Source organism: Aquarana catesbeiana, linkage group LG10 (assembly GCF_042186555.1).
Source record: "Aquarana catesbeiana isolate 2022-GZ linkage group LG10, ASM4218655v1, whole genome shotgun sequence".
Lineage (NCBI taxonomy): Eukaryota > Metazoa > Chordata > Amphibia > Anura > Ranidae > Aquarana > Aquarana catesbeiana.
This window is the reverse complement of record NC_133333.1, coordinates 209,537,473-209,550,461: the sequence shown is the minus strand read 5'-3', so window position 1 is coordinate 209,550,461 and position 12,989 is coordinate 209,537,473. Positions and strand designations below refer to the sequence as shown.

Genomic DNA, 12,989 nt, shown 5'->3' with positions numbered 1-12,989 from the left:
TACAGCAAAAGCGTATTTCTGTGTTCTGTATTTTATCCAACTATTCTCAGTTTGTTCTGAAAGTTGCTCTATTATAAGACATACCTGCCTATGTATTACCAGGAGTACACTGCTTATAGGACATACCTGTCTATATATTACTATTAATATACTGCCTATAAGACATACCTGTCTATATATTACCATTAATACGCTGCCTATAAGACATACCTGTCTATATATTACTATTAATATGCTGCCTATAAGACATATCTGTCTATATATTACCATTAATATACTGCCTATAAGACATACCTGTCTATATATTACCATTAATACTCTGCCTATAGGACATACCTGTCTATATATTAACATTATTACGCTGCTTATAAAACATACCTGCCTATATTTTCCTTTAATACTCTACCTATACAGTATTTTATAGTAAATACACTGCCATACAAGACATTCCTGCCTTTGTATTAAGATGAATACACTGTATATAAAACATTCCTGCCTATTTATCACCTTTTACCATTCTTTTATTAAACTCGCCAGATTTTAGTGCATTTTTTTTAAAGGAATCTTTTTTTTACATTCAGCCCTTCAACATCTGGACCATTTTAGTTGGAGCAGCTGTAGGGTGGCAATGCTGGGCACTCCATGATCCTTTTTATTTCATTAAAACATTTCAGGATTATTTGCTAAGTGCAGTAACCCATGGCAGCCAGATATCTGACAATTCCTACCATCTGACCTCTGCAAATGAAAATCTGGGTGGCAGGACTTTCCACCCGACTCTGTTTTTTTCGCTCAGCCTTGTTGGTCGGATTCTGTGACCTCTAACCCCTTTTCTGTCTGTTTTCTAGTTCCTCCTTCTAAACCCACCTGCCAACTAAACGGAAGTCCGTATATCGGTGCCAACATCACCCTCAGCTGCCGGTCATCGTCGGGGCAACCGACTCCCAGCTACACTTGGATAAAGAAAGCTACAACCAATGTGGTGTTCTTCCCGCCAGCCCACGGTAAAAAAAAAAGAGGCACTAAGCTAAATTCACTAAACCATAACACGATAGTTCTGATAAAGACTGTTGTAGCTTAAAAATCTGGACCTGGACTTTCAGAGCTAAAGCTATATTAAGTGTATTTAATAAAATGGTTACCCAGAGCATCCAATCAGAATCTGCTTATCTGACTGCAGTGTGTTAAATTCTGATTGGTTGATCCAGGTTTCTGCTCCTTGAACTGTATGATTTTTTTTTTTAGAATTTTTTATTTTTTTATTTATTGTTTATAGATTGTAGAAAATGGCACTGACATGGCATCACACTAAAAAGAAACACAAATCACAATATATGAGTATACATTGTTTAAGGGATTGGCATTTAGTAACCATTTTTCAAGTACTTGTTAATGAAAAAAAAAAACAGTAAGGGCCAATTTACAATATTGTGTTGCAGTTACACATGTTAAGGCACAGTACACAGTTTTGTTCCAGAAGAGTGTTCTATAAGTTTCTCATAGTGCAGAGGTCTCCAAACTTTCTAAATAAAGGGCCAGTTTACTGTCCTATAGGCGTTAGGGGGGCTAGTCTGTAGCCAGTGGGAGTGGAAAATGTCCCAGCATCAGTGTCCCATCATTGGTTTCAATGGGAGGAATAGCTCCCCATTGATGGTGTCACTAGGGGGAATGGTGCGTCATCATTGGTGTCAGTTGGTGGAATAGTGCACTAAGAGCCAGATAAAGGCAAGCAAAGGGCCCCTGGGCTGCAGTTTGGAGACCACTGGCATAGTGATAAGGTGTGGGCAGACAGAAACTGCAATATATCTTCCAACCTGAAGGTGGCACTGTGCTGTATCTTCAGGCTGCCAGGCACCCATTGAGGACTAAGCCCCAATTCACACAGGGGCGGCATGACTTGCAGGATGCCTCAGCGAGGCAACCTGCAAACGACTTCCGTGGCGACTTGCAAAACGACTTCTGTATAGAAGACTATGCAAGTCGCCCCAAGTCGCCCCCAAAGTAGTAAAGGAACCTTTTTTAAGTCGGAGCGACTTGCATCGCTCCTATTAGAACGGTTCCATTGTACAGAACGGGAGGCGACTTGTCAGGCGGCTAGGTCGCCTGACAAGTCGCCCCTGTGTGAACCGGCTCTAATTGTCCTCTGCTTTGGGCTCCAGACAGCCATCTTGGGGAGTACAGCATATCTTTTTGGACACTAAACTCCTCCAAGATTTGGGCAGCCAGCTTGACAGAGAATTATAAAAGTAAGAGAATCTGCATCATTCGGTGTGCCTGCAGTGTGGGAGGAATATAGGCACAGAGCCCCTGCTGGATAGGTAGAGAGTAGAAGGAGCATTAGGAAGAGGTGCCTGCTGAGAAGGGTTGGAGTAGGTTTCCCCATTGCTCCCAACTGTCCCTGATTTCGAGGGACTGTCCCTGATTTGGAGCAATGTCCCTCTGTCCCTCTTCCCCCCTTATTTGTCCCTCATTTTGGTCTGATCCATATAGTTGTATATAAAATGAACTTTTATCTTTCAAAAAGTGTTTCCCAGTGCTAAACCTTTCATCTAAATTCTAAATGGCTGCATTTGAAAATGTTAAAAGCAAATATAAAGGAATAGGAGTGGCAAAATAAAGTGCTTGTGGATTTAATTAACCTTTTTTTGGGTTAATTCTCCTTTAAGGGGGTGTGTCAGGGGGCGTGTCCTATGCCTACATACGTTTGCAAGTAGGTGTTCCTATGGGTTTCACAGTGTTTCCTCTGTCAGTTTCCTGGAACAGTCTCCCATTGGCAGCCAGATATCTGCAAGCATATTTGGGGATCACAGTGTTCAAGTGTTCCTCAATATTACAATTGGAAAGAAACTTGTTGATAAACAGCGCCCTCTTCTGCCGGAAGAAGTGTATAAACCTGCAACAAAAGGGGATACTTTTGCTGTCTATTGCTGTCTAATTTCTGTTAACACTAAATTTCTACAATATAGACAAAGTAGAAGTATCCTCATGTTTACTCTCAGAAACACTGGTTAGGCTCCTCCTACAAATGGGTTATGATTTAATTTACACATGGACATTTTTTTTCTCGTTGTAGATTCTGTGAAGGGGACATTAACTCTGACGAATATTACCAGCGAACACAGTGGAACTTATGTGTGTAAATCCAGAAACACGGCCGGCGCGGCGGAGTGTAACATCACAATGGAGGTGACCTCAGGTGGGTGCAGGCGCTGTGAAATGCTGCCTATAACATAAATGAGCCCCATTAAAGTGTACCTGTCTAATGTCATTTGTACACCTTGTCACCAGAGCTGATACTCAGACCATAGGACCTCTAGGAGGCCTGTACATGGTCCATGTGTCTTTTGCTACTGTGGTAAATTGATGAGCTGCAGCCTAGTATTGGCTGAAAATACAAAACAGTGTAGACAGGTACACTTAAAAAGCCAATTACAGAAGGACTTGTATGGCAAGAGAATCAGTTCTGACACCAATAAAAATCCGTTATCACAGACCCTCAGAGCATTGGTGGAGCTTTGCTGTTTATGCATAGCTCCCAACTGTCCCTGATTTCGAGGGATGGTCCCTGATTTGGAGCAATGTCCCTCTGTCCCTCTTTTGCCCTCATTTGTCCCTCATTTTGATCTGATCTATATAGTTGTATATAAAATGCACTTTTTATCTTTCAAAAAGTATTTCCCAGTGCTAAACTTTTCATCCCATTCCTAAATTGCTGCATTTGTACATTTTAAAAGCCAATATAAAGGAATAGTAGTGGTAAAAAAAAGACCTTGTGGACTTTTTTTTTGTTTTTTTTTGTTTGTTTAATTCTCCTTTAAGGGGGTGTGGCAGGGGCGTGTCCTATGCCTACAAATGTTTGTTAGTAGGTGTCCCTCATTGCCATCTCAAAATGTTGGGAGGTATGGATTATGGGGGATTAAGGGTCCTTTCACACAAGCATCACCAGGTCTGTTACAAAAATTGTTAATAAAAAATAACATGAAACCGAAATTCTTTTTCATCACTTTAGGCTGTATGCACACTGTGAGCCTAGCCCCTGGGCGTCCAATCCTGGCGTTTTCATGCGTCTGGGGGGCACCGGCGCAACATTCAGCCCCACTGCCTGCAACCTGTCAAAACAGCGGGAATGGAAGCACGGGGGCCGGACTCCCAGTGTGCTAATATCCCTATGCATCCCTCTTCTGTTCAGTTCAGTTCCATTTACATTAGTATACATCTGTTTTTTTTGTTTTTTTCAGTTGTTATAGAAATTTGTCATAGTTGAAAAAAATGATAAACAAAAAATACGTTTCTTGCCTACAAACTGATGTAAATGGAACGAACATAAATAGACAACATCTGTTTACATCCATTTGGGTCTGCAAAAAAGGAAAAGGAAGCAAACCTTTTTTTTTTTCTGCAGACATGAATGGACTGGGATGTAAGTGTATGGAAATGGAGGTACGTCTGTGAACATCCACTCGTTCATAGACAAATATTGTGATTCTGTCTAGAAAAACTGACAAACGCATCCAGACTGCACCCTCGTGTGAAAGGATCCTAAGAGGGTCACACAGGCCACATAGAAATGAGTAGCCACACTGGTAGAGTAGGAAGGGCACTCAGGAGGAGTAAGAGAGCCACGTTGGTAGAGTAAGAGGGCGGAATAGGAGTAAATGGACCATTCAGAAAGGGGTAAGAGGGCTGCTCAGGAGGAATAAGAGGGCTGGTCAGGAAGGAATAAGAGGCCTGCTCAGGAGGAATAAGAGGGCTGCTCAGGAAGGAATAAGAGGGTTGCTCAGGAGGAATAAGAGGGCTGCTCAGGAAGGAATAAGAGGCCTGCTCAGGAGGAATAAGAGGGCTGCTCAGGAGGAATAAGAGGGCTGCTCAGGAAGGAATACAAGGGCTGCTCAGGAGGAATATGAGGGCTGCTCAGGAGGAAAAAGAGGGCTGCTCAAGAAGAATAAGGACTGCTCAGGAAGGAATAAGAGGACTGCTCAGGCGGAATAAGAGGGCTGCTCAGGATGAATAAGAGGGCTGCTCAGGAAGGAATAAGAGGGCTACTCAGGAGGAATAAGAGGGCTGCTCAGGAGGAATAAGAGGGCTGCTCAGGAAGGAATAAGAGGGTTGCTCAGGAGGAATAAGAGGGCTGCTCAGGAGGAATAAGAGGCCTGCTCAGGAGGAATAAGAGGGCTGCTCAGGAGGAATAAGAGGGCTGCTCAGGAAGGAATACAAGGGCTGCTCAGGAGGAATATGAGGGCTGCTCAGGAGGAAAAAGAGGGCTGCTCAGGAAGAATAAGAGGGCTGCTCAGGAAGGAATAAGAGGGCTGCTCAGGAAGGAATAAGAGGGCTGCTCAGGAAGGAATAAGAGGGCTGCTCAGGAGGAATAAGAGGGCTGCTCAGGAGGAATTAAAAGGGCTGCTCAGGAAGTATGAGAAGGCTGCACAGAAGGAGTAAAAGGGCCACACGGGATGAGGCAAGAGGGCTGTTCAGAAAGAGGAATAAGAAGACTGCTCAGAAGGAATAAAAGGGCCACACAGGAGGAATAAGATGTGGTATTTACCGCAAAATGAAAAATGTGCCGGTAAATATCGCCCAAAAAAAAATGCATTAAGCTCTTAAGTCCAATTCACAAAAAGAACAGAGAGTAAACAGACATGCGATATTTATCACCAGGGTTTTGCTGACAGTATCACATGCGGTATTTGTATGAAACAACGTGGGGGTCCCCCCCAATAGCTGGTTGCTAAGGAGTGGGCCTGGGAAGCCGGCCGCCGTGTCCTTAACAACAGATGAGTCTGTTCCCTGCTGACAGCTGAATGCAAAGAAAACATGCCGGCATTTAGGAATTAAAGCGGAGTTCTGCCCATTTGAAAGTCAGCAGCTACACTTTTAATTATCAGACACTCACCTGTCCCACAGTCCAGCGATGCGGGTGTACGAAGCCCCGATCCTCTCCCCCTCCTCTCCGAGGCGTCGGCATTCTAACTGTGGGCGCCCGGCTGCGGCTTCACAGCCGGGCCACGCACTGAGCATGCGCGAGCCGCGCTGTGAATGGCCGGAAAATCTTTTGGAACCTGTGACGTGTCCCAGAAGATTGCAGGGAGGGAGGGGGGAGAGGTGAATTCCCTTCCGGTGCCGCAGAGCCAGGGGAGGAAGTAGGAGCTGGGTGCCTGTAAAAACAGGGTACCCGCTCATCCCCCCAAAAAATTACATGCCAAATATGGCATGTCAGGGGGTCACCTGCACTTAAAGCGGAAGTTCCATTTTTGGGTGGAACTTCGCTTTAAGAAAAAAAACAGCATGGGGACCCCTCCCAATGCATGCCAAGCCCTTCTGGCCCCCACCCAAAAGCACCTTGTCCCCATGTTGATGTGGACAAGGGCCTCTTCTCCACAACCCTGGGCGGTGGTTGTGGTGCTCTATGGACCCATGTGAATGAGTAGGGGGACATTGTACCCCCTACTCATTCAGCAAAAAAGTGTCAAAAAGACATAAAAACACACACATAGTTTTTGACAATTCCTTTTTTTAAAAAAATTGTCCCCTGAAGTAGATCCAACGTCAATCACGACGCCCGCTGGACCCAAATACGAAGAAAAAAAAACATACACCTCCAGCACTGCCAACTGCCTGCTCTGCCGTCTGACAGTTCTTAGTTATTTAGGAACTGTCAGACGGCGAAGCAGACAGGTGGTGGTGGAGCCTTTGTTGGGGCCAGAGTTTTTTTTTTTCTTTTTCAGGTCCAGCGGTGCAACGGGTGTCGTGATTGATGTTGGATCTACTTTGAGGGCCATTTAAAAAAAAAATTTAATAAAGGAATTGTCAAAAACATTTTGTGTGTTTTTATTTCTTTTTGGCACTTTTTTTGGTGAATGAGTGGGGGTACAATGTACCCCTACTCATTCACATGAGGGGGGGGGGAGCGGAATCTGTGGGCCCCCTTGTTAAAGGGGACTTCCAGGCTTACGATAAGTCTCCCATTCGCAGACCCCCACAACCACCACCGGGCAGAGCCCCCCCACCCCAAAGCACCCCCCATGTTGAGGGCATGTGGCCTGCTATGGTTCAGGAGGGGGGGGGGCGTTCGCTTGTCCCCTCACTTTCTGGACCTGCTGGGCTGCATGCTCGGATAAGGGTCTGGTAAGGATTTTAGGGGGGACCCCACGCCGTTTTTTGTTTTTTTTTTTTATTTTTGATTGCCGTCATGTTTTTTTGCCTGCTAACAGCTGATGAGTCATCTGTTGTTAAGGATGTGGCAGCTGGCTTCCCGGCTCGCTCCTTAGCAACCAGCTCAATTACCGCATTATCAAAACTTTACCACAGTTCTTATTTGCCGCTCAATTCTTAGTGAATTGAACATTTGCACAATTGTTTCCACATGCGTTATTTTACCACATTTTTTTCAGCGTTACTTAACTCTTAGTGAATTGACCCCTATGTGTCCATGTACACATAGGCTTTTAGGATTGTTTATGACCTGCTGCGGTTAGGGGAACTTCATCCTCCCTCTCCTGAATGTGGAAGAATCCAGTTCAGGATAGGAACATTTTGACCGCCAGCCGCAAAATGTGGCGCGATTTTGCCACCTTTTGCGTTTTCCCGTGTCCGCCAGTCATAATAGGCTATGTGTACATGAAGCCTAGGCTGCTCAGGAGAGGTAAAGGGACTGCTAGACAGGGGCTTCACAGCAAGTCTAATTGGAGGACCACACAGTATAGGGGAGAGAGACCAAAAAAAAGTAAAAAAAAACACCAATTTGTGAAGAATGGTTTAAATGGAAATGTAGCCTGGCAGAGTTCTCCTAACACACACTCTTTTATATTCCAGCGTCCAGAGTGGCCATCATAGTCGGGGCTGTGGTCGGGTCGATTGTCGGTCTGTGCTGCCTGGCCATCTTGATAACTGTTTTGATCTATTTATACCGACGGCAGAAGAAGGAAGCTCAGGATGAGATGGAGAATGATATTAAGTAAGAATCATCAGCAATAGCTGTTCTGGGAGCGGTCATTGAGCAACTTCACAGACCTGTTTCTGTACTTTATTTTGCTTCTGTACAGGTTAAGGGTGAAAGTGTAAAAAGGATTTGCTCTTGTATAGGTTTTGTCACAATTTATGTTTCTTTTCTGCATATTTAACAGTCACATGAGACTTTCCTTCAAAGCTGAACTTAAAAAAAAAAAACACCCCCACCCTCGAACTCCCCACCAGACCAAAAAAAAGAATCAAACATCTCTTATTCTAAGGGTCATCTGACTGTTCTGATGGCTTCAAAGGTCCTTCCTCTCCTCTGGAGGTGGCGGTCAGCGGTACTTATTGCTGCTTTGAATGGCGCTCACATAATGACGTGGGGGCTCTATTTAGTGCAGCAGCACAGTGAGTCCAGGCTGTCTGGTCCATCAATGATGGACTGGGATCAGAGGAAGTGGTTTGAATGATGTTGGATGTTACTCAACCCAGAAGATTGAGGACATCTACTAATGAAAAAGATTAATGTGTAATGCTGTGTACACACGACCGGACTTTCGACGGACTGAATCACGTCTGACTTTTCGATGGACTTTCGACTTCCGCCAAATCGGACTTGTCTACACACAATCACACCAAGGTCCGATGGATTCGACCGTGATGACGTACGACCAGACTAGAATAAGGAAGTTCATAGCCAGTAGCCAATAGCTGCCCTTGCGTCGGTTTTCGTCCGTCGGACTAGCATACAGACGAATGGATTTTTCGACCGGACTCGAGTCCATCGGAAAGATTTGAAACATGTTCTAAATCTAAAGTCTGTCACATTTTCGACAGAAAAGGTCCGCTGCAGGTCCGATGAAGACCACACACGGTCGAATTGTCCGACGGATTCGTTCCGTCGGACAAGTTTGGTGGAAAAGTCCGGCCGTGTGTACACGGCATTAGACAACTTTTTTTTTCTAATGGGTTACTTATTTTTATTTTTGTTTGCTTGAATTCTGCTCAGTGAAAATACACAGTACTTTCTATGTAAGATGTATCCTTATCTTTTCAGGTATAATGAATTGAATTGCTCGTTTTAATATCTCTGCTTTATCTTTAGGGAGGACGCAGCGGCCCCGAAAACACTCACCTGGGCCAAGGCAAATGGGTCAGAGCTTACTTTCAAAAATGGCACCCTATCCTCCATAAACAGCAACCGGGACCACAAGCCTTACCCTCCTAAGTCCCCCTCTGACACCACCTCCATAAATACCGCAACAGGCAGCACTGCCGGCTACAGACCCCCCTATATCAGCGACAGAGGCCGAGTCACAACACCGACCCCTAGTATGTCCAGCCAGTCCCTGCCCAGTTACATGGCGCCAATAAATGGCAACTACTACACTACCGCCGTGCCAACAAACAGAAGCTCCACCCAGAAGACAAACGGTGTAGAACAGCAAGCTCCCAGGAAGGATTTAAACATTTCGTCTGGGGTGACTCCGTCCAATCTGGTTCGCATGGGGGGCGTGCCCGTTATGGTTCCAGCTCAGAGTCAGGCGGGGTCCTTGGTGTGAACCGGCTCAGTATTATTTATGACTGAATGTTTACCAGACTAAGCAGCCAACGTTGATCTAATAAATTTCATTCCGCACCGATATGGGCGATGTATTCTACTGATTTCCCAAGACAAGCTGGATCATAACGGCCAATGGGATTTTCCCTCCGTGTCCTTACAATGCATCCACATCTGTTCTATCACCTGCAGACCCTTCCAGCAAAGTTCTCACATTTGTGAAATGACCCATCACTGTCCAAAGCGCCGCTTTATATTCACAGACGAGCAGACTCGAATCCTTACTTTTTTATATTTTGTAATTTTATCCTTTTTGCTGCAATATATTGACATTTGAGAAGAAGCCGACTCATCAGAAAAGTCAAGTGTTTTTTTTCTACTGACGTTCCTAAAAAAAATGTACAGCCTAACTAAATTTGCTAAATACATTCGGAGGCATCAAAACCAAAAATGTGTGTTTTTCTTTAAAAGGCGTTCACAGCCTGAGTAGAAAAGCATGTCCCCTGCCAGCATGCTGCAGAGAAGGACTCTTGCTCCCTGTATGGAAGCAGTGGTCTCTCTGCAAAGGGCTGACATGCCCCCTGCTGAGTCCGACCTATAGCTTTGCAAACAGTAAAATGCATGCTTCTTAATTTGAGAACTCTAGCTCTGACTCAACAGGGGGTTTGTGGGACTTCTGCAGGGAGACCACTGTTTTCACATACAGAGCAAGGGTCCTTCTTTGCAGAATGCTGGCAGGTGACTGCTTTCTAAAAAAAGAAAACTGGTAAGACTTTGCACATATTTTGCTTGATGCCCCTGAAATGTATTTAGCCGATTTAAACTGAATGCTCAGTTAGGCTTTAAATGACCTCTAAGTATATTGGAATTTTCTGTATCTGTTTTTATACATTTTTTGAGCTTTATTTTAGTGTGAAAAGGAATTAAGGAGTGAGATGTGTGTCTGAGGTTCGCAGAGAATGCTGAGGTTTGTAGTTCCTCACAGGATGTCCAATATCTTGCTTTATGAGTACAATTATTGCGTTCTTCCCGACCTCCTACTGGCCCATTCTGTATCTTCATTCAAATCTCTTTGAAGCCAAGAATATTGAAGTAAGCCGCCAGATTAATATATCACAAGGCCCCACTGTAGATGTATATGTGAATATGTGAACATATGCACACAGAGAAATGTGCACGGGGCTTTACGCACCAATCAGAAATGGTCTTCTTTCTTTGTAGAAAATGCTAGTTATGCAAGACTTTGATTGGACGATGCAGATTGTCGCAGTGTTTAGGAGTGACCTTCCGCAGGCCCTAGGGCTGTGGTTTGGGTTTCAGCAGTATTTTTTGTGGTGCCAGAATGTACAAATCTATTTCAGGACTGGACAGGGACTCAGGATTTCTGATGGTTTGGAATCTGGTTCTGTGTTTTGGGTTCTACTCATCATTAGGCAGCTTTTAATGATAGAGGACACAGAGGTGGCACAGTGGAGGGTTGGGGGTGTTTAGGGGCATATAAAATAAGTCTGGAGGTCTGCACACAGCTGAGGGCACTATGACAATCTGCTGGCATTCCAGGACATCTGCATGTCCGTTATTAATATTATACAGGATTTATATAGTGCCAACAGTTTGCTTTGCAACATGAGGGCAGACAGTACAGTTGCAATACTTAATAATTTAAAATAGGAGGAATCAGAGGGCCCTGCTCGTGAGAGCTTACAATCTAAGAGGTTATGCAGAGTTACCATAATGCTGCTCCGGGACATGGGAATGTGCATACAAGGGAGGAGCTATCCGTAACCTCCAATCAGAGCAGTGCAAGGATGTTTTATTTCTTGGTTCATTTTTATCATTACCAGAAAGCGCAGTATTCTTCATCATATCTTTATCTGTAGAAGAGTCTCCTATATCACTCTTCAGCAGAGCTTCATCCTGTACTGTTCTGCAGCCAAGCTTCATCATACAATCCCCTTTGTGGCAAATTTTGCATACCGTGTTCTGTAGCAGAGCTTCATACTACATCACATTCTGTAGTAGATAGACATCCTGAACTGCTTTCTGTAGCAGAGCCTCATTCTGCACCATGTTCTGTAGCAGAGCCTCATCCTGCACCATGTTCTGTAGCAGAGCCTCATTCTGCACCATGTTCTATAGCAGAGCCTCATCCTGCACCATGTTCTGTAGCAGAGCCTCATTCTGCACCATGTTCTGTAGCAGAGCCTCATCCTGCACCATGTTCTGTAGCAGAGCCTCATTCTGCACCATGTTCTATAGCAGAGCCTCATCCTGCACCATGTTCTGTAGCAGAGCCTCATTCTGCACCATGTTCTGCAGCAGAGCCTTATCCTGCACCAAGTTCTGTAGCAGAGCCTCATTCTGCACCATGTTCTATAGCAGAACCTCATCCTGCACCATGTTCTGTAGCAGAGCCTCATTCTGCACCATGTTCTGTAGCAGAGCCTCATTCTGCACCATGTTCTGTAGCAGAGCCTCATCCTGCACCAAGTTCTGTAGCAGAGCCTCATTCTGCACCATGTTCTATAGCAGAACCTCATCCTGCACCATGTTCTGTAGCAGAGCCTCATTCTGCACCATGTTCTGTAGCAGAGCCTCATCCTGCACCAAGTTCTGTAGCAGAGCCTCATTCTGCACCATGTTCTATAGCAGAACCTCATCCTGCACCATGTTCTGTAGCAGAGCCTCATTCTGCACCATGTTCTGTAGCAGAGCCTCATTCTGCACCATGTTCTGTTGCAGAGCCTCATTCTGCACCATGTTCTATAGCAGAGCCTCATCCTGAATTACGTTCTATAGCAGAGCCTCATCCTGCACCGTGTTCTATAGCAGAGCCTCATCCTGCACCACATTCTGCAGCAGAACCTCCTCCAGCACCACATTCTGTAGCAGAGCCTTATGATGCACTGTGTTCTGTAGCAAAGCCTCATCCTGCACCACATTCTGTAGCAGAGTGTCATCTTTAGGGTTGCAACCTGTCCGAAATTCACCCAGACAGTCCGGGTTTTAAATCATGTGTCCGGGTTTCATCCCACCTGACACCCGGACACATTATTCAAACAGGAACTTGGCTCAGAACAGGGCTTGATAGGAGGGTGAAGGGGACACTATGCACGCCACATTACTATTCTCTTTGGAGTGCCCAAAGATGTCCCAGGTCTGTAACAATCCTATAGTGTATACTAAAAAGTGTTCAGGTTTGGCTTGAAAAAAAGGTGGCAACCCTAGTCATCCTGCATCACATTTTGTAGCAGGGCCTTTTTCCTGCACCGGGTTTTGCAGCAGAACCAACCTCATCCTGCACCATATTCTGTAGCAGAGCCTTATGCTGCACTGTGTTCTGTAGCAGAGCCTCATCTTGCACCATATTCTGTAGCACAGCTTTCCAAAAAAAAAAAACATTATCTTTTTTACAGAGTTATTTATGTTGTTTTTTTATGTTTGTTTGGAAATTGTACAGAGATGAAACCAAAGTAATTTT

At 44.8% G+C, this 12,989-nt stretch overlaps 1 protein-coding gene across 1 annotated transcript in view; it reads left to right on the top strand.

Annotated features, from left to right (window-relative positions):
• ESAM (endothelial cell adhesion molecule) overlaps window positions 1-12,740 on the top strand; it is a 130,244-nt gene extending 117,504 nt beyond the window's left edge. The window contains exons 4-7 of the mRNA XM_073603225.1: window positions 849-1,004; window positions 3,074-3,196; window positions 7,810-7,951; window positions 9,053-12,740. Coding sequence (XP_073459326.1) covers window positions 849-1,004; window positions 3,074-3,196; window positions 7,810-7,951; window positions 9,053-9,509 — 878 coding nt within the window. The 3' untranslated portion in view covers window positions 9,510-12,740. The remainder of the gene's footprint in view (window positions 1-848; window positions 1,005-3,073; window positions 3,197-7,809; window positions 7,952-9,052) is intronic.
• Window positions 12,741-12,989: the final 249 nt, after the last annotated feature.